The sequence below is a fragment of the Ptiloglossa arizonensis genome, chromosome 6 (assembly GCF_051014685.1).
Source record: "Ptiloglossa arizonensis isolate GNS036 chromosome 6, iyPtiAriz1_principal, whole genome shotgun sequence".
Lineage (NCBI taxonomy): Eukaryota > Metazoa > Arthropoda > Insecta > Hymenoptera > Colletidae > Ptiloglossa > Ptiloglossa arizonensis.
The window spans coordinates 4,350,473-4,368,534 of NC_135053.1; the positions used below are offsets into that span (position 1 = coordinate 4,350,473).

General features: G+C 32.4%; 2 protein-coding genes across 3 annotated transcripts; one reads left to right on the top strand and one right to left on the bottom strand.

Annotated features, from left to right (window-relative positions):
* The first annotated feature begins 1,204 nt into the window (after window positions 1–1,204).
* Window positions 1,205–16,676, top strand: Gudu (Armadillo repeat-containing protein gudu). The gene is made up of 11 exons (XM_076313390.1): window positions 1,205–1,314; window positions 6,214–6,278; window positions 6,974–7,280; window positions 7,721–7,924; window positions 8,076–8,162; window positions 9,414–9,662; window positions 11,904–12,335; window positions 14,200–14,604; window positions 15,149–15,370; window positions 16,276–16,391; window positions 16,501–16,676. The coding sequence occupies exons 2-11, from the start codon at window positions 6,223–6,225 to the stop codon at window positions 16,532–16,534; spliced, it is 2,112 nt and encodes a 703-aa protein (XP_076169505.1). The 5' UTR covers window positions 1,205–1,314; window positions 6,214–6,222; the 3' UTR covers window positions 16,535–16,676.
* Mrps21 (mitochondrial ribosomal protein S21) lies at window positions 3,174–4,984 on the bottom strand. 2 transcript variants are annotated; one of them, XM_076314376.1, is made up of 3 exons: window positions 4,501–4,585; window positions 4,056–4,246; window positions 3,174–3,608 (listed from the first exon to the last, which is right to left on the bottom strand). In XM_076314376.1, the coding sequence occupies exon 3, from the start codon at window positions 3,606–3,608 to the stop codon at window positions 3,336–3,338; it is 273 nt and encodes a 90-aa protein (XP_076170491.1). In that variant the 5' UTR covers window positions 4,056–4,246; window positions 4,501–4,585; the 3' UTR covers window positions 3,174–3,335. The 2 variants fall into 2 exon arrangements, with proteins under 2 accessions (XP_076170491.1, XP_076170492.1); XM_076314377.1 differs by lacking the exon at window positions 3,174–3,608 and adding an exon at window positions 4,753–4,984 and having other exon boundaries at window positions 4,062–4,246; window positions 4,501–4,586.
* Window positions 16,677–18,062: the final 1,386 nt, after the last annotated feature.

The following is an 18,062-nucleotide window of genomic DNA, read 5'->3' on the forward strand; positions in this document are numbered from 1 at the left end:
CACGTGGTGAGACCTGGTAATCGGTATTACTCGCGACGAAGTATCACTTACCGCGAGTAACGCCGAGCTAATTGGCTGCGAACTTAGAATAATTATTTAAGATGTGAGAACAAGTAGAAAACAAGATTTTTGTAAGGCGTGTGAGAGCGTGAAAACGTTAATGAAACCAAAGAATGCGATTGTATTGCCGATGTATCTATGTACTTTAATCAATTGTTTTTGAGCAAAAAGACTCTTTTCTCCCTCGCCTATCATGTGCTCCTAATACCAAAGTCTCGAGATCGACGAAAAATTTTAGCAAATGTTCAGAAATACGAACAACAATTCTTCGTCGCGAGTAATACCGAGCTAATTGGCTGCAAATTTAGAATATTATATTACAATATTGAAAAGTTTTGTAACGTATAAGAGTCTATAAAACTTGTACGAAATACATTCATTGCGAGTAATTCGAGTGATAATGCTTTTGGAGCTATCTATTGATGAAAGTCTGAACAATTTCTCGACAAACTTGAACGTTTCTCCACAAAGAGTTTTCACACCTTAAGTATAGTTTAACCTGTTCTGCAATAGATGGTAACCCATGTTATTACCAAGTCGCAAATGTGTGGAGGTGTGCGTTCCAAATATATTTGCATGCATACAAACAATAATTTCCACATGTAGAGAAATATTTATTTATTTTACCGCACGGTAGGGAATATCATTCGAAAGGAAATACTTATCTGTAATGTCGGTAGATAATGCTTGTCGAGCCATCTATTGATAAAATTCAGAACAATTCCTCGACAAACTTGAGCGTTTCTCCGCCAGGTGTTTTCACACCTTAAGTGTAGTTTACCTATTCTCTAGTAGATGGCAACCCGCAAAAATAGTAAACATAGAAAACTTGGTCTTGTATACCATTTTTTGATTCTAACAAACCTATTCGTATCAGATAATATCCTAACTATAAATTGCATTCATCCTCACGAAGGGAATTTTAAACGTTTTAACATTTATCTATAAGTTAAAACTACTTTAAGAGCTTCGTACAATTTTGAAAGTCCCATTTAATCTCAGCCCTCTATTCTGTAATGTATATCTTACATTCTACGGGAGAAATAGTCAAACAACTTTTATATTTCTTTCTATGACAAATAATTTAGAATCGCATGAAAGGAATCAATTCAATCTAGAAACAGAAAAAAAGCTACACGTGTTATTCGAAATTAATTTATTGAAATACATCAAAGCAGACCACCAGCTACCAGGAGCCCAAAATCGAAACGTCCATCCACCTCGAAGGCTCCTGAGAGAATGAAATTTTCAACTGTGAGTTCTGTATCACCAAGAAAGTGACTTACAGTTATTTCGATTGCTATGTTCAATCTAATCGAGTATCTCAACAAATTGATATTTTACGTCATTATTTATACTAAGACATCGTTAATAATTACTTAAATTATGACAGTTGTTAATATTTCTAATAACTAAACATCAAGATATTGCGAAATTTCTAACGATGTACGATTTTAACGAATTTAGTTCCTAAACGCGATTGTTGTTAAAATTTACGCATGTTTCCAATATTAATGTTACAATATGCATCTTATTTAGACATTATAAATAATTAATTTGTCTACAGAAATTAATTTTATCTTTCTTAAACGAAGAATTCGATCAATGGTTGGTTAATTTTCAATTGCTATGAACAAGTGCATCATATTATAATTTATATTACGTACACTAGCGAATTTCTTGTACGTATGGATATATAATTGATTATTTTCGTATGTATTATATTTAAAATTATATGATATTATTAAAGCTACATATTAATAGAGGTATGCGAGAACTCGAAAATATTAGGTAGGATCTGAACAAGTTCCCGAAACCTGTGGGATTCCCGAAAAAAATCAGGATTTCCGAGAAAATTAGAATCCTCGATAATGTTCATGATTTTAATTTAGTAAATGAATGCCACTAAACGGAATTGACTGGTTTTACTGCTTCAGGCGATTGACCAGATCATCGGGTTCCCGACATTTTTAAATTCTCACAATCATGTTTTCATAAGGAAATTAATTTCTCATAATGAAAAAAAAAGTAAAAATAATGGTTAGATCATAATGAATATATTAGGTAAAAATATAAAGAAATTTAATGCTATTCGTTTTACTTGTATGTGCATTTTACAAAATAGAGAATCCAAGTAATAAATCAGATGAAACTAGAATTAATGTTAATTCTAATGTCAAAGTGGGCAAAAGAAAAAAAATGTCAAAAATTTGAAGATATTTTAAGAGGTCATCTGATCATAAATACGCCAACTGCATATTTGTAATAATAACTTAATAACTTATTAAAAACACTTTCAACTAAAGATGAGAAAATGTTTTATCAGAGCCTTGTGGAATTAGTAAAAATGACTTTCCAACAATCTCTGTGGTCGCCGCCCTCTTGGACTCGAGATTTAAAAAAGAGGTGTTTCATTTAGTGAAAAATGCTGAGCAGGCAGTAATATATCACGAAGAAAAAATACATTCCTTAATCAAAATGTGATATGAAAATTGCAATTTAACCAAGGTGATGAAAAAATTACTTCAAAACAAAAAGTCCCTTTTCTCTTTCCTTGAAGAAAGAAATGGGGAGAAATTAAAAATCACACAAGTAGATATAATTTTATACCAAAAAGCAATATTTACAGAGACAAAATTCTACAGAAAAAACCGACCCATTATTATTTTGGAATACACATATCTGTCTACGCGAAACAATTGAGCTACCCGAGACTTCACATATCTCAAGTTTTTTCAAGCTTACCAGTATTCATATCAAGTACCTGCACACTGCTCCTAATCATAGTTCTATAATTAAAATATTATATTTATCTATTAGTACAAAAAAAAATGAATGAATCTTACCTCGAAAAACTTTTAAGACAAACAAAAACGAACACTTATTTTTTAGCTGAAAAATGACATATAAATTGTACAATTTCTATTTAATGGTGGCAGCATACTAATTATTCGATTTGTTTTGAAAAATAAGGACCTGATTCCTATTTCTATTTTATCCTGTATTTCTTTGCAATCTTTATTTAGTACTTCTTATATTAGAATAAAAGAATGCAATCTAGATAGCGATTGCTATATAACTGCTAATAACATTTTGTTACAAAGAACATAGTGTATCTTATTATCTTATGATTTATTTTGTTTCTTGTTCATACACATGTACAGAATTACGGGTGAAAATACTAATACTTTACCACATTATTTGTATGCATACAAAATTATAGATGACAATTTTCTACAAAGTAATGTTACATAAAAACTTATCGAAATTGTAATTTAAGAGCACCCAGGGTATGGATCTTCTCTATTTTTTCTCAAGATGAATTTTATTTTCCTATTCATATCCTCATCATAAATAGCTTTACATTTTTCATAATTTATCCTCCGTCTTGCCAATGAAGGTCTTTCAAAATATCTAGTGCGCCTATATTGTGATAACAACTTCTCTTCTCCTAGTATATTATTTAATATTCTACAAGCTTGCTCTACTTCATTGTTATAGACCATAATTGTTCGAGCGACAAATTGAACATGTCGTTTTAAACCCATCTGAAATAAAAATTTCATATTAAACTATAGCTTCATCTTTGTGATTTAATTCTTGTTACAACAATTTCTGATGAAATTCATTTTTATTATTTATCCATCTATTTTATCATTTTTGTTTCAATAATTATACTGTATTTGTATTTAAAAATCTATATATTAAATCGTAGAAATCAACACAAATTATTAACAAATTTTCACTATTAAATGAACGAAACATTAATTTTAAATTTAAACAATTATTGTTTTCGATGTATTGAATTCAATCGGTGCTATAAAAGATTTTATTTTAACTTTTAAATTTACCAAATTTAAGGAGTAATACATTTATAGGCATGTACTTTATAGGTTAGGTACTTTTCAAAAACATTTTATGGATTGCAAAAAGTTTACAATATCGTCATTCAAATAAATAAAAATATTAGTTACTTAAAAAAGTATGTAGAGTACCTTGTGTTCTGATTAAATACACACACTTTTGGGAATTACATAAAAATGTATGAAAGAACGGCGCAATGTTTACTGTAGCAGATACTTCCAATGTATGTATGTTTTGATAAGTCAATCATTCAATTTCAGGCCGCGGTTCATTTCAATATTTTAATTATAGTCTGTTTCATTTCAATGTTTTCATCATGCTCCTATATATGGAAAAACGAAAAGATCGTTCGAAATAGTATTAAAGCAAATGATTCGAGTAATTTTTAAATAACTTCAATCAAAATAGTATAATTAATTGCAAATTAATTGTAAATGATAAACGTAATAAAAAGAACGTTTTGCTTTGTTATTTAATTATCTATATTAGAACAACAAAAATTGATTTATATATCTTATTTTATGATGTAAAAGAAAAGTGACTAAAAGTAGATCTATAATTATATATTGTTCTTACTTGTCGCAAGAAAATTGCATATGACCCAGAAAAAGCATATTTAATAAAGTGATGATGATGAAGTATAAAATCAAACAAGACAGGATCTAAAAATATAAATGCGTCGGTATAAATTATTATTATATTATATGAATTTGTTTAATTTAATATATATTTAAATCGAATCAGATTCCACTTTTATCCAATTTAATATTTCAATTGGATCAAATTAGAATATAAAAAATGAAATCAATTAATATTTGAAAGAATTACCTCTGTATCTTTCAAGTTATATTGCAATCCCCATCGACATATGCAAAGCCATACCGACAAAGATATTAAAAGCAATATCACTGAAAACGGAGTAGCATATATGTGTATACGAAACATTTGACTTTATGATTTTAAAATCCACTCTCAATTCTTCGTTACGTACACCTTTTGGATTTTCCATTAACTCCCTCATTCTGTGACTAATATCATCAAATTTTTTAAACTGCAGGTACATTCAAATTTGCACTTAACGTTTACCTTTCGGTTTAATAATGATGCAATGAATGTTTATAAATTTCTGTTACGTGACACATATTTCCACAATTATGTAATTGAATTGAATATTAGAATCAAATATATTTTATCTGTAATCTTTCTCCCTGGTCGTTAAGTGCGATTCTATATCCCTATTTCGTTAATATTTTTTCAAATTTATTTCTATATTTATGCGTCTATTGAGGAAACAAAAATTTGGTAGACTTCTAACCTAAAATTTAGTTTAGAGAACTAATCGATTTTTATATTGTTTTTCTGTCATTTGTAAATGTCAATCGAATTGAGATTTAACATTGTATTTATAATATATACGGTGATAAAAAGATTCGAAATAGAAGTTACTGCATAGACGAAAAATAAATATTCTTTACGGAAAAGCGATTATGTGCATTCAGATTATGTCGCATAAAATTATTTAAGCGATCGGTCTGATACTGTGAACCAAAAATTATGGTTTCTTCATAATTATTGAATTTTAAAATAAAATTTACGAGATACTATAATAAAATGGATACAAAAATTCGATCTTTTTACCTGAAATTATCAAACTGCTCCTTTAAGTTCATATTCGCGATAATTATTCTTCTCCGTATAGTATATTATTCATTTCTAGTATGCTTCTAAAATGTACGTTTAAAATTTTTTATTTTATTTTTATCTTATTCCTTTTCTTCGTGAAAAGTCATTTATACAAAACGAAGCTTATTGATAATATTAATGATGTATTTATTATTTGTTTTGTTCAATTAATGGCACTTTGCAAAGAAATTGCGTTCCATCACATACACAGAAAATATGTTTCTATTTGTTAACATTGCTTAATCATACTTGCATAAACGCAGATAAGTTCAAAAGAAAAGTTCTATTGACAAACGTTTTTAAGTTAATCAAATAAAAATAACTGTTCCAAGAGTCACGAAGTGAAGCCTGTGCTACATACTAGAGAATTTATTGTCACGGACAAATCCATTGAAAACGTGGAACAAAATAAACAGTTCTTTACAAAATGGAAATTTCTGACTTCTATGATTTGAGTACACTGTTTGATCGATATCTTGTTATATGCAGAACCGACTTCACTCACATCTCTTAAATGCGAAAAGAAACGACACAAATTGTAAGCTTTTCCTTTCTATTCAAACAAATAAAGTATTCTAAGTTCTGCCTATTTTTTACACTTGCAAGTGAAAGACCATGCCGCCAAAACGAAAGAAAATTGTCAAGAAGATGTCCTTCGAGCCAGTAACAACGTAAGTCTCAACTTGTTAAATGCATAATTATATCGTCTTTTTGCTTGTTCCCTAATGTATAATACATATAATGCTTTCATTTTGCTTGTACGTATTTCTTTATATTCCCAAAATCTAAACTTATTAAAAGTATTTTACGAAACTGAAGTGAAAACTGAAATTAATCTGTAACATTATATTTTCTCTTTCTATTTTTTTATTTTACAATATACCAACGTACGTAATTTACACATATACACGCATACACATATACACACGCGCGCGCGCGCACACACACACACACAAATAAAAATATCCTCTCGTTAATCTAAAAGAAAAGAAACCTTAGAATAACTTTGAGTACCACGTAGAATTTATATTATTCATTATATATAAAATGTAATATATATATATATATATATATAATTGTGCAAAGCTAAGTTTTATCGATTTTATACAGTTTAAAGCAGTGATTTATACATATAAACTAATTTTCATCACCTTAAACAAATTTTGTGAAATAGTTTAAAAATATATTACAAAGCTACCAATTTAATTACTCTAAAGGATTCACCAAAAGTTTTTGTTCATTAAAGTGGTCTGTGGCAAAGTGAAGTTTTGAAATTACTACTTCAAATTATGTAATACCGATAAAACTTGGCATCGCACAATTCACAACAAATAATTGACTTCTACCTAATGTCACATGCGTAAAGGCTAGAATCGGATATTCCGGAGGTAATAGAATCGGAAGAGATACCTCTGCCATTGGTATCATCGGTCACCGGAGAACCGTTCGGGCCTCGTATTCGTCCAATAGTCGAAAAAGAAGAAGACGCAAGTTCAGATGACGAGCCCGAGTCAGAAAGCGACGATGAATTCAGGCACTTGAAGGACGACACACCAGAAGTACCTTCAGAATTTTGGCACATACAGAAACTGATTAGATACATGAAAGCGGGCAATCAAACCGCAACCTTGGTGGCTCTCTGCCTTCTGAAGGATTACGACCTCACCAGCAGGGTAATTTAACAATTGCATAACGTTTTCTTACATTTGATGACTCGACTTTTTCCTTCGTCAGTATTTAATCTTTGAAACACAATGTAACGCGAGTGACCAATTTCCGAAGAACTTCTCTGTCAGGATGTATCATCAAAAACATGTAATGGTATTATTATGAATATTACTGGGTCTTTATTTTTTGTAAGTTTAACACACAGCCTGTAAACAACCGTTTCGAGTAATCGTTCGATAGAACTCGAGCAACGTGCTGTGTTTAATTTACGTTTTTCTATATTCGAAGACGTTTGTTCTATGGTTAAATTTAAGTTTCGAAATTACTCAAGAAATTATACTTTTTTGTAAACGCGGTGCAACCATTCAACTAGATCAAAACTGAACGCAAACATTTTACCACTTTCGCTTAATAACAATGTTGTAACAAATTTTTATGAAAACAGATTATACAGAAAGCCATTCAGGAGATGGGAGGTCTAGAAATCTTGGTGAACCTCCTTGAGACCAAAGATTTAAACTGTCAGAAGGCTTCTCTGTCAGTGTTACTACCGATTGCGAATTCACCGGAAATGCGACAGTATCTAATCGATCTTGGTATTGTAACACCGTTGATTCAAATGTTAAAACATCCAGCTAGGGATATTCAAGTTAGTTCCTCGTTTGTTCGATATATAATACTTTTACAACTCAATACCACAACACAGTGTTAAGAAAGCTTGGAGATACGAAAAATTAACATTTTTCTTAAGTTCGCATTAGCACCTAGTACGATTTAATAGTTTATTTGTCGTCGTGAAGGTTCTAGCTGCCGAGACTATGTCCATTATCGCACGAATTAGGAAAGCGAGGAAGCAAATACGTATTCGAGGCGGTCTACCTCTCATCGTGAGTTCTTTTCCCTAATTTACAATTAAACTTTTTAGTCGTCAAAGAGACTATGATTTAAATAGTCAAAAAGTAAAAAATGTAATATTTTAAATATCTTAATAAAACCACCTTTTTCGAACTAAATCGTAGATTTTAAATCGAACTTAATTTCAGTACTTTTATATGTTACAGTAATCGTAAAATTGAATGATTTAGATTATTAGAAAAATTTAATTCAAATTCAAGTTTATTGCACAAATATATACTCTATTGTAGCTTTTTCAATCATATGTAGACAGAATTATTTGTTTAAATATTTTTAACGTTTAAAATAAATATCATCATGAGTAACCGATTGTGAGATGCGAAATATTATATAAATTAATTTAATTAAAGTAGTAGATAGTTTGAGTGGAAGAAATTTATCGAGGTTGTAATAAAAGTACAAAAGACTCGAAGGCTGAATTCTATACACTTTTTAGTCACTAAAGTAAGTGCCAAATATTTCAGCCGCTCAAAATCATCAAAGCTAAAATCCTACTATACGGTTACTCACTTAGGCAATTTAGTTCTCACCGCTTTTGCGCCTGATTCACTCTATCGCATTATTTATTTTAAGGCCAAGAAGAATTAAATAGAAACATCAAGTTAAAAACTAAATATAGGAATGAACGAGAAGGAAAGAGCAAATAAAGGTTTTAGTACAGTGACATTATCCTAAAAATCGAATCGTCGTGCCAATGTATTCAAAGTAAGTTGAAACTTGCAACTACACCACCATAAAAGAAGATAATTTGTATCGTTACTCGCCAATCGAGAGAGTGACCTTGAATGGTCAATTAATTTGGCACTTACTTTAAAAAACACATTCCTGGGCTTATAACCTCAAGAATATTATTTTACACACACCTTGAATCTCGCTATATTTCGTCCAACAACTATCTATATTTGTCTATTTGAATTTAAGAGGGTGATTAATATCTTTCTAAAGTAATTGCTTCAATTTTGTTGCTTTATTAACGTTTTATTTCTATCGATACATATGTGCAAAGAATTCCATGAACCTTTCTTTAAATCTCTTAAACGTTTATCATTTTTGTACATTTCTCGGTTTCATAGCGATTATTTATAATTACATAGTGTAGAAATTTTTGAAAATTTAATTTTACGATTATACAAACTAAAGATAAGGGAAAATTTTGTAACATAGAAAAAATTGTTTGCCAACTGACATTTTTAATAGACAAACAAATTTTCGGGGTTCAAAAGCTGGACGTTATGGACGTGTCGGATACAATTCTTCGACGACCTTACGATGATTTAAACGAAATTAACAAAGAATTGGTAGCAGTTGCAATAGGCTGTGCAAAGGTTCTGGATTCTGTGTGCAGTAGCCCGAAAGTGAGGGAAGAGCTTCGGAAACACGGAATTGTAAAACTTATGGAACGTTTCCTAAAATCTAAACACATTTCTCTGATAATACCTATGATGGGCGCTGTTCAACAATGTGCAAATATGGTAAGCTGAATTTGCTAAACGAAATTTAAAACGCTACAAATGCAGATCGTTTTCTTGAAATCCTGCAACTGGTGTACGATGTGACGAATGTAGTTAGTGAAATTAAATGGCTGTTATATTAGGGGGACCGGAAAGTAATGTCGTTTCCTTACATTAAATTCAAACATATAAATTTTTAACGAGTTTTTATTTTTAATCAATGATATAATCACCCTCATTATCAACAACCTTTTGCCATCTAGTGTGCAAATTTTCAATGCCGGATCGATAAAAATCAATTGGTTTTTGAGCAAAATATACAGAGATGGCATTTTGAATATCATCCAAATTTGCAAATCTTTTGCCACTTAGAAAGTGTTGAAGCGATCGGAATAAATGGAAATCCGATGGTGCAACATCGGGCGAGTATGGTGGGTGAGGCAGTACCTCCCACCCCAATTCATTAATTTTTGCCAAGGTTCGTCTTGCGCAGTGCGGTCTTGCATTATCGTGTTGCAGAATAACGCCTTTTCTCTTGACAATCGCTGGCCACTTTTCAATTAAAGATTTATTTACACGATCTAATTGTTCACAGTAAAGGTCTGCATTCACAGTCTGTCCAGGTTTCAGCACTTCAAAATGAACAACGCCGCGAATACTCCACCAAACACACTAAAGGGCCTTTTTGGGGTGTAAACCTGGCTTAGCAGTACTTTGTGGCGATTCATTTGGAGAGAGCCACTGCCTTTTGCGTTTTGGATTATCATAAAGAACCCACTTTTCATCTCCGGTGATCAAGCGATCAAAAAACGCTTCTGTATTGTGCCGTTGAAGCAATAAGTTGCATGTGGTGGATCGGTTAGCCTTGTTCTCTTCGGACAGATTATGCGGGACCCAAACACCTGCTCTGCTTACTTTCCCAATCTGCTGCAAATGTTCTTGGATGGTCGACCAAGGTTGGTTAAGACTGTTTGACAATTCCTCGATTGTCTGACACGGATTTGCTTCCACTTCCGCACTTAACACGTCATTGTCTAACGTTGTTGGTCTTCCTGATCGATACGAGTCGGAAAGATCAAAATTACCGGATTTGAACTTGGAAAACCACCTTTGGCATTTACGAACGTCTAATGCATTTGGATAAACATCGCAAATGTTTTTGGTAGCAACTGTTGCGTTACTACCCTTGCGAAACTCAAAAAGCATGCAATGCCGGATATGTACCTCTTCTGGTATTTGGCTGGCCATTTCACCCAAAATTGTAAAGAAAAATTTTAAATTTAATTATTTACAACTAAACAAGTCACTATAACCTCAGAATGTCTTTGCTACGACTTTAATGTACACAATGAGCTGACAAATGACAATCAAATAGTGACATGCGCAGAAACGACATTACTTTCCGGTCCACCTAATATTACAACGAGTAATTGAAATGAAAAGTCACGCATTTTTTTTTTTAAATATTGTTGTCTATTACAAAAAATGGACATCTTTTTTGTAAATTTAAAGACAAACATTATTACGAGAAATCGAACACTCGGGATTGAATTTTTTCAATTGTCAGCAAAGTAGAAAATTGGAAAGAAGATTCTATAGTCAATTTTTAAAACAACCGCTTTAAAAATATATGTAGCTAAAAATTACAAATTACGCGACACTGCAAACTGACTTTCTATCTTAAAAATTTCAGTGTTTCGTTTCAAATTTCTAAAGTCAATTACTACATACAAGGGATAAAAGTATATAGTTCTACTAACAAATTCATTAATGAACTCGATAACCTTAAAAAGAATGATTTGGTAGAACAAAAAAATTGTTCACGTCCTTTGGAGCTCTTTAAGTTGAATTGTACACGTGTCTTTCAATTTTCAAATACAAGAGAAATATTTAAATACTCCGTTTCTTCTAATTCACCTAATTGCACCATAGTTCTCGAACGCCATTACGCGTAATATCCTACAATATATTAATCGTTGTTAATTTCGTCCATTTATATAAAAAACATACTGAACGAATACTTTTCTTCCATCGATTTCAGTACTTGATCAGAAATTCTATCTGTATACTATAACTAAATTATTTAACCTTTAATAAAGTACCAATCGCATCGAAGCTATGTATATCGATTTATTAAGTTTATTTAACCTCGTTATTGACATAATATTCCGTATATAATTAATAAAAAACGTCTCGTTTACTTTCTCGAATACTAAATTTATCTAATATTCGATTTATACCGAATTTTCATCAATTTTGCAGGACGTATTCCGGGAGGCGTTCGAGCACACGGACATCATCTATGACGTGGTATGGCTACTGAAAAATGATGACCTTAAATTAAAGGAGAATTGCGCTCTGACGATATTCAATTGTGGTCCAAACAAAATCGCGAGGGACATAGTTCGAGAAACGAACGGTCTAGACATGTTGTGCAAGTTGGTGAAAAACGAGAATGTTCGCACGAACAAACGTCTGTTAACGGCCGTCACGGGCGGAATCTGGAAATGCGCTTTAAGTCCAGAGAATGTAGCCAGATTCAATCAGAATGGCTTAGTGGCTGCACTAGTACCTCTTTTAGAGGAACACGAGGACGAAGATGTACAGGTGAACGTAGTAGGAGCTCTGGCAGAATGTTGCAAGGATCCTGTTAACAGAGACGTTCTGAGAATCAACGATGGTCTACCGAAGCTGGTAATTACACAGTATGTTTAAAAAAAGGGTTCACCTCTTTGGGTTTTCGTTAACACAGTATTGCTGTAACCCATACTTCTCGCGAGGTCGATGGACCACGTTCAATTCTCGGTATATTCGAATCTTTTCGTATAAAATTTTCAATCGTCTCGAATAATAGTTGATTTCACACTTATACGTACTTTGTAATTCTGACGAAGCTTCTTTTGTACGTTTAAAGCACTGACTCATAGTGTTGGAGGAAAGGTGTCCTCCTAACAGGAAAAAGAAAATTTTGCATTCGAGACAAGGGGTAGGTTTAAAATAATACAAAAAGATTATACTTCTGCGATTGTTAAATTCCAACATTCTTCTACATTGAAAATTTTCTTTTACGTTCCACATCGTGAGGTGTTCTCTCATCTTGGTGATTATGCCTGCCATTTTGAAAATTGCTGATTCTTGGTATTCGAACGGTTCAAGCATATATCGTTCGAACTTTAAACACAATCAATTTGATCGAAACCTTGCATTTCCAAGCAAACCTGTAAACGTCTGGTTGTTTATCTGGTTATCCTCTCTGAGGTCAAATGATCGTATGAATGGCGTTAAGTATTATTTGAAAACAGAGCAATTTTTTGCTTGTACGATATAACAGATTACGAAAAAAGAGTCCCCTCTGTTTACAAAATTTCGTATACCTCATAAACGAAGATATTTCTTCATTGTTTTTTTTTTTGGATATACTCATGAATTGTATCAACCCCTGAAGTGGGTCCTACAAATTGTGGAAGATTCTATATAAATAAAACCACTAATTTTGTATGGTATGTTAAATTTGTGTTTCCAAGGTACCATATTGGAAAATTAGTCACGGCGATGTCAAATTTCATTGCACGTATTTGTGTATGCCATGTCAGTTAAGACACGGCATACGATTGTAATAAATAGGAAGGTACGATGATTTTAACCTTACAGAACGAAATTTTTTAATTTGACAACAATTCTATTCATCTAAAGATAAATGAAGCGAGATGTATATGAAAAATAGTAAAGAAAATCATTTTTGTTTTAAACAAATGTGACATTGAGCATTTGCGTGAAAATTTGTGAAAAATCAACAAAACCATATCGACAAACGTCGATTGAGCGTGGCTCGATATATAATATGTATTTTTATATAAAGTTATTGTAAAATTGAATCGATAAGTTGATCATTGCGTACTGTAGACCAATTTAAGCGTATTTCTATAGAAATATTCGCATTTATGACGTGTCCTATACCGGTATACCGTACACATTTGGGTAAATTCGAGAAATATCAAAATACAAATACGAGCATGTCATTATTTATAAGAATTGTTCCGATCCATATAAATGATTAACATCAAGCAGCCAAGGAAAATTAAGTTAGAAATGTAAAAAATGAATTAAACCTATTTACACATAGAATGATCCTAAAACAACTTAAAATAATTTTTCCAATTTTTCTCTCTGGAGGTTTCACCAGAAAGTAGATAACGATAGAGGGAACCTCGTTATCCGTATATACGTGTCATTAACTAGACAAGACATTAGACATTTGGCTACCTTAAGAGAGTCATAGTTAGGTACTTAATAAAACATAGTTAACTACTTAATACGTTTGGCCTCTTTATACAGACTTATGTTTTTTTTTTATAAATAACATTAACCGTTTTGCCTCTTGGTATTAATCGTTGGATAAAAATTCAAAAGCAAAATCTAAAGTCGAAATAAAAGAGATATTTGTTCCTTACTTTTGTCTGGTTTACAAATCTGCAAAATTCCATCAAAATTTGCACCGAGCACCCAACGAATGCCCCTTATCATTGTTTCGCGTTTTGAAGTCACTATTGATCTACAGATCAGACTGCTAAGCTCCACACACAAACCTCTATTGGAGAACATACCCTTGGTGATAAAGGAGTGCGCGGAAAATGAACAGTGCATGGACATTATCAATGATCCCGAACATATTTTGGACGGTGTTCGATTGGTTTGGTCGTTGCTGAAACATCCCAGCGTCAAAATCAGAAAGAACGCTTGCCTCGCATTGGTCCCTTGCATCAAGTACGCGAAAGATTCACCGGAAATGGTGCGGGCATTCGTGGGTGGTTTGGAGCTCACAGTGAGCCTTCTTGACAGCACAGAGACCGAAGTGCTGAGCGCTGTCTGCGCGACTATTGCTGAAATTGCCACGGATCCTGAGAACCTGGGTATTCTCAGTGATCACGGTGTAGTGGAGAAATTGGCGAAACTCGTGACAACGGTAATTCTTTTTATTTATTCGAAACATATTGTTCAAATTCAAACACAATGTACTTTAACTTAAAAATTGAGGGATTCTTCGGTCGAGTTTCCCGGACGGTTTAAATCTTGCACCTGCGGAAAACATGTGTCATTGGGAAATGTCGAGTTACAACATATCGAATAACAATTTTCAATGTTAATAAGATATTGTTAATAAAACAACCGTACCAATCGATACGATTAATTTATCGAAGAATTTAGAGGTATCGAGTATGCAAAAGAAAAAGAAAAAATATTCAATTAACGCGAGTTTGCAATCTACTCTGTTGGAGTAGTTTGAGATTTTATGTTGCACGATAGTAACGTAGGTAACGTTGATTACTTTTCTCTGTTCGTCAAATGCAAATAATTATCAATGAATAGGTATTCGGAAAAATAGAAATATACCGAATGTCCAAAAAATGGTAACAGACTTCGAGACGTTGATGTTATCAATGACACTCAAATGAGAAATAATTTTAATTTGATAAATATCTCGATCTTTTAATAATGTATTTTTTCAGAATGATGAGTCCTTGCGTGCAAATTTGACATTGGCCATAGCATTTTGCAGCGACTGGGGAGAGAATAATTATAAATTTGGTCAACTAAACGCAGTTGCGCCGCTCGTCAATTATATGATTAGCAAAAACAAAGACGTCCTTAGAGGAGTTTGTATAGCAGCGTATCACTTAAGTAAAGACCCCACGAATTGTATCACTATGCATACTTCTGGCGTAATAAAGGTACAATACTCTCCTTTGTTCTATCATGAAAATTTGGACAGAAATAAGTATTCTGTACCATAGTATTCTTGATGCTTTACATAGACTTCATGTCCATATGTCGAATGATTCATAGAATTTCACACTTTCAATTGCTACTAAAATATTCATTCCTTAAAAAAGTTTTTCGTACATAAAGGGTAAAATACCAAAGTAGGCATACATGTAATAATTAGATTTTAATTTCCTCGTTTGTTTATCGAAATATGTAGGAAATATTTTTTTAAATTGTAAAAATCAGTGTACCTACTTATATTTTGCTTTATTAGCAATAAGCAATACATCTGGCAGAAACGGGAACATACGATTTTATTAATTTTTTTCTTTCTCGATAACGATCCAGGGAAGAGAGGCGTGCCGTGTCTCTGCTCCTTTAAATTATTACAATAAAATTATAAATACATACATAACATGTTTCTACACAGAAGAATAAATATTTAACAGAATTCTAAGAACTGCCTGGGATTACAATATTTACGTAGTTATAAAGAAGAAATAAATTTCTTATGTTTTTCATAGCTTTAGTTACTTTCTTATTTTAAATATTGTTTTATTCGTGAAACACATCTAGTGATCAACCAATTATTCATAAAAACATATTTACTGATGCATATGTCGTATCGAAAATTAATGTCGATGTTCTCTCAATCTGAATAAAAATAATCAGTGACGGCTACATTATAACTTTTGAATGCAAAAGCTAACAATTTTAAATTTTATTCACAAAATTGTACTCTCACTTGCATATAATTAAATAAATCCACAACAAATTTGTATGAAATTCAATTAGTTTAACATAATTCAACAAATATTATTATCAAATAATTGTTGTTTGTTACATATTAATATCGTAAACTTACCTATAGCATGTGTTACGCTTGGTTGGATCGGACGATCCAGAAGTGCAAATCGCTGCTGCGTCCACCATTCGAAATATTAGAAAGCTTGCACTGACAGTGGAAAAGTTGCACTACAAGGAAATGTATGTACTGTAATTATTATATACGTAATACGTTATGCACATATATTGTCTGTTTCTCATAGACACACTTTTTTTTTCTAATTCTACATATCTTTGCATATATTTGTAGAAACACGCTGGAGGAAACGGATTTTCATCTGTAATGACCTTCTGAGTCCCATAACAGAAAATAATTAGTCGACGCAAGAAAGTGTAATAGAAGTATTTTTATTCGGATAATATGAGATTCTTGTTTGGATTTAGAAAATCATGTATATTTAAGTATAAATACATTATTGCAATTACATCGCATAACGTTTAGCAAAATAAATCATTAATGAACAAGATCCCACTTTACCATTTGATTTTAACATTATTATAAAAACAGTTATAGATAGCATTCAATTAATATACAACAAAAATTTAATTTTCCTAGGTACTATAGTATATGAGCAATTTGTGTTTAATTTGTGTATAAAATATACATCACACCTTATATATAAATATGGCTGATCGATCCATCCATACCTGTATATAAAATACTGAGTGATTAAATACGAAGTGAACACGTTTAAAAATGTATTCGGTCTAAACCAATTTTTAAGGGATCTCTTGCAATCTAGTGCAGTTTAAAACATTCAGGATAAACTTAGTAATATATTCCTAGAAACATTCAATTCTTGTTGAATTACCCTTAATATCAATTCACAAAATAAGCAACTGCTAATAGATTCAAATTGAAAAATATAACTGGAATGGCACAGAAACAAAATTCTATAATCGATTTGGGAACATAAAATCTATACATCCAACTTAGAAGATACAATGAATATAGTTGAAATTGAATGCATAAAAATTTAATCATGTATTTGTACAAGATTTACATCTAATTTTGCAGCTTAATCGACATTCACCAACCACTACGATGCGTTTCGATAAAAACCGTTACGCTCGCCAACGCATCAACGTCGGAAAACAAACAAACGCGTCTTGTGCAAACGATGCTCGTGTCACGGGACCGTATCGGAGCAACGAACAAAAATATAAACAGAAAAGTCTTTTCACTCACGCACTACAACTCACGGGATCGCAAACAGAAATACTTAAGTGAGAATGGCTTAACTGGTACAGCTGGTCGTACGTCTCGATGTCATGGTACCGAATACTTCGTTCGGCATTGTCGGTGACTTTCTCCGCTATGATGAGTTTTAGCAGTATCAGAGGTTCACTACAGGAGATACGGGCGAATTTCACCTGTTTGATGAATTCTTCTACTCCTATGTCATCCTTTCCCCGCAAGATCTTGATGGTGCGTAGGATTTCGCTAGCTCGGCTCAATACGTTCTGTTCTTGTTGGGTTATCGGTCCGTTTCTTTGTGGGGGTCTAGATAGTCGTCCTTCACGGTAGTCTTCGTCGTCGGTGATGGCTGGTCCGTCAGAGAACGCGTTTATTCCTAACGAGGCGAATGCACTTCGGAATTCGTTCGTCTGTGCCTTAAACGTTCTGTCTGTAGTCTCTATTCTCTCTTGTAATTTTAACATAGCTCCTTGCATCTGATTTTGTACGTCTTGAATGTTCTTTAATTGACTTATTATGGACTCTAGGGAGCAGTTATGTTTGGCGCGGTCGAGTTCATGCCTGATTTGTTCACGATGACGGAGTATAGTTCCTCGTCCGAGGATATAACTGGG

Excerpts from the sequence above, each read along its gene's own strand:
- Mrps21 (XM_076314376.1), bottom strand. The coding sequence starts at position 3,608 with ATGGGTTTAAAACGACATGTTCAATTTGTCGCTCGAACAATTATGGTC.
- Gudu (XM_076313390.1), top strand. The coding sequence starts at position 6,223 with ATGCCGCCAAAACGAAAGAAAATTGTCAAGAAGATGTCCTTCGAGCCA. Across the intron at positions 7,925-8,075 it reads ATCCAGCTAGGGATATTCAA|GTTCTAGCTGCCGAGACTAT; the intron begins GTTAGTTCCTCG and ends GTCGTCGTGAAG. Across the intron at positions 8,163-9,413 it reads GAGGCGGTCTACCTCTCATC|CTGGACGTTATGGACGTGTC; the intron begins GTGAGTTCTTTT and ends GGGGTTCAAAAG.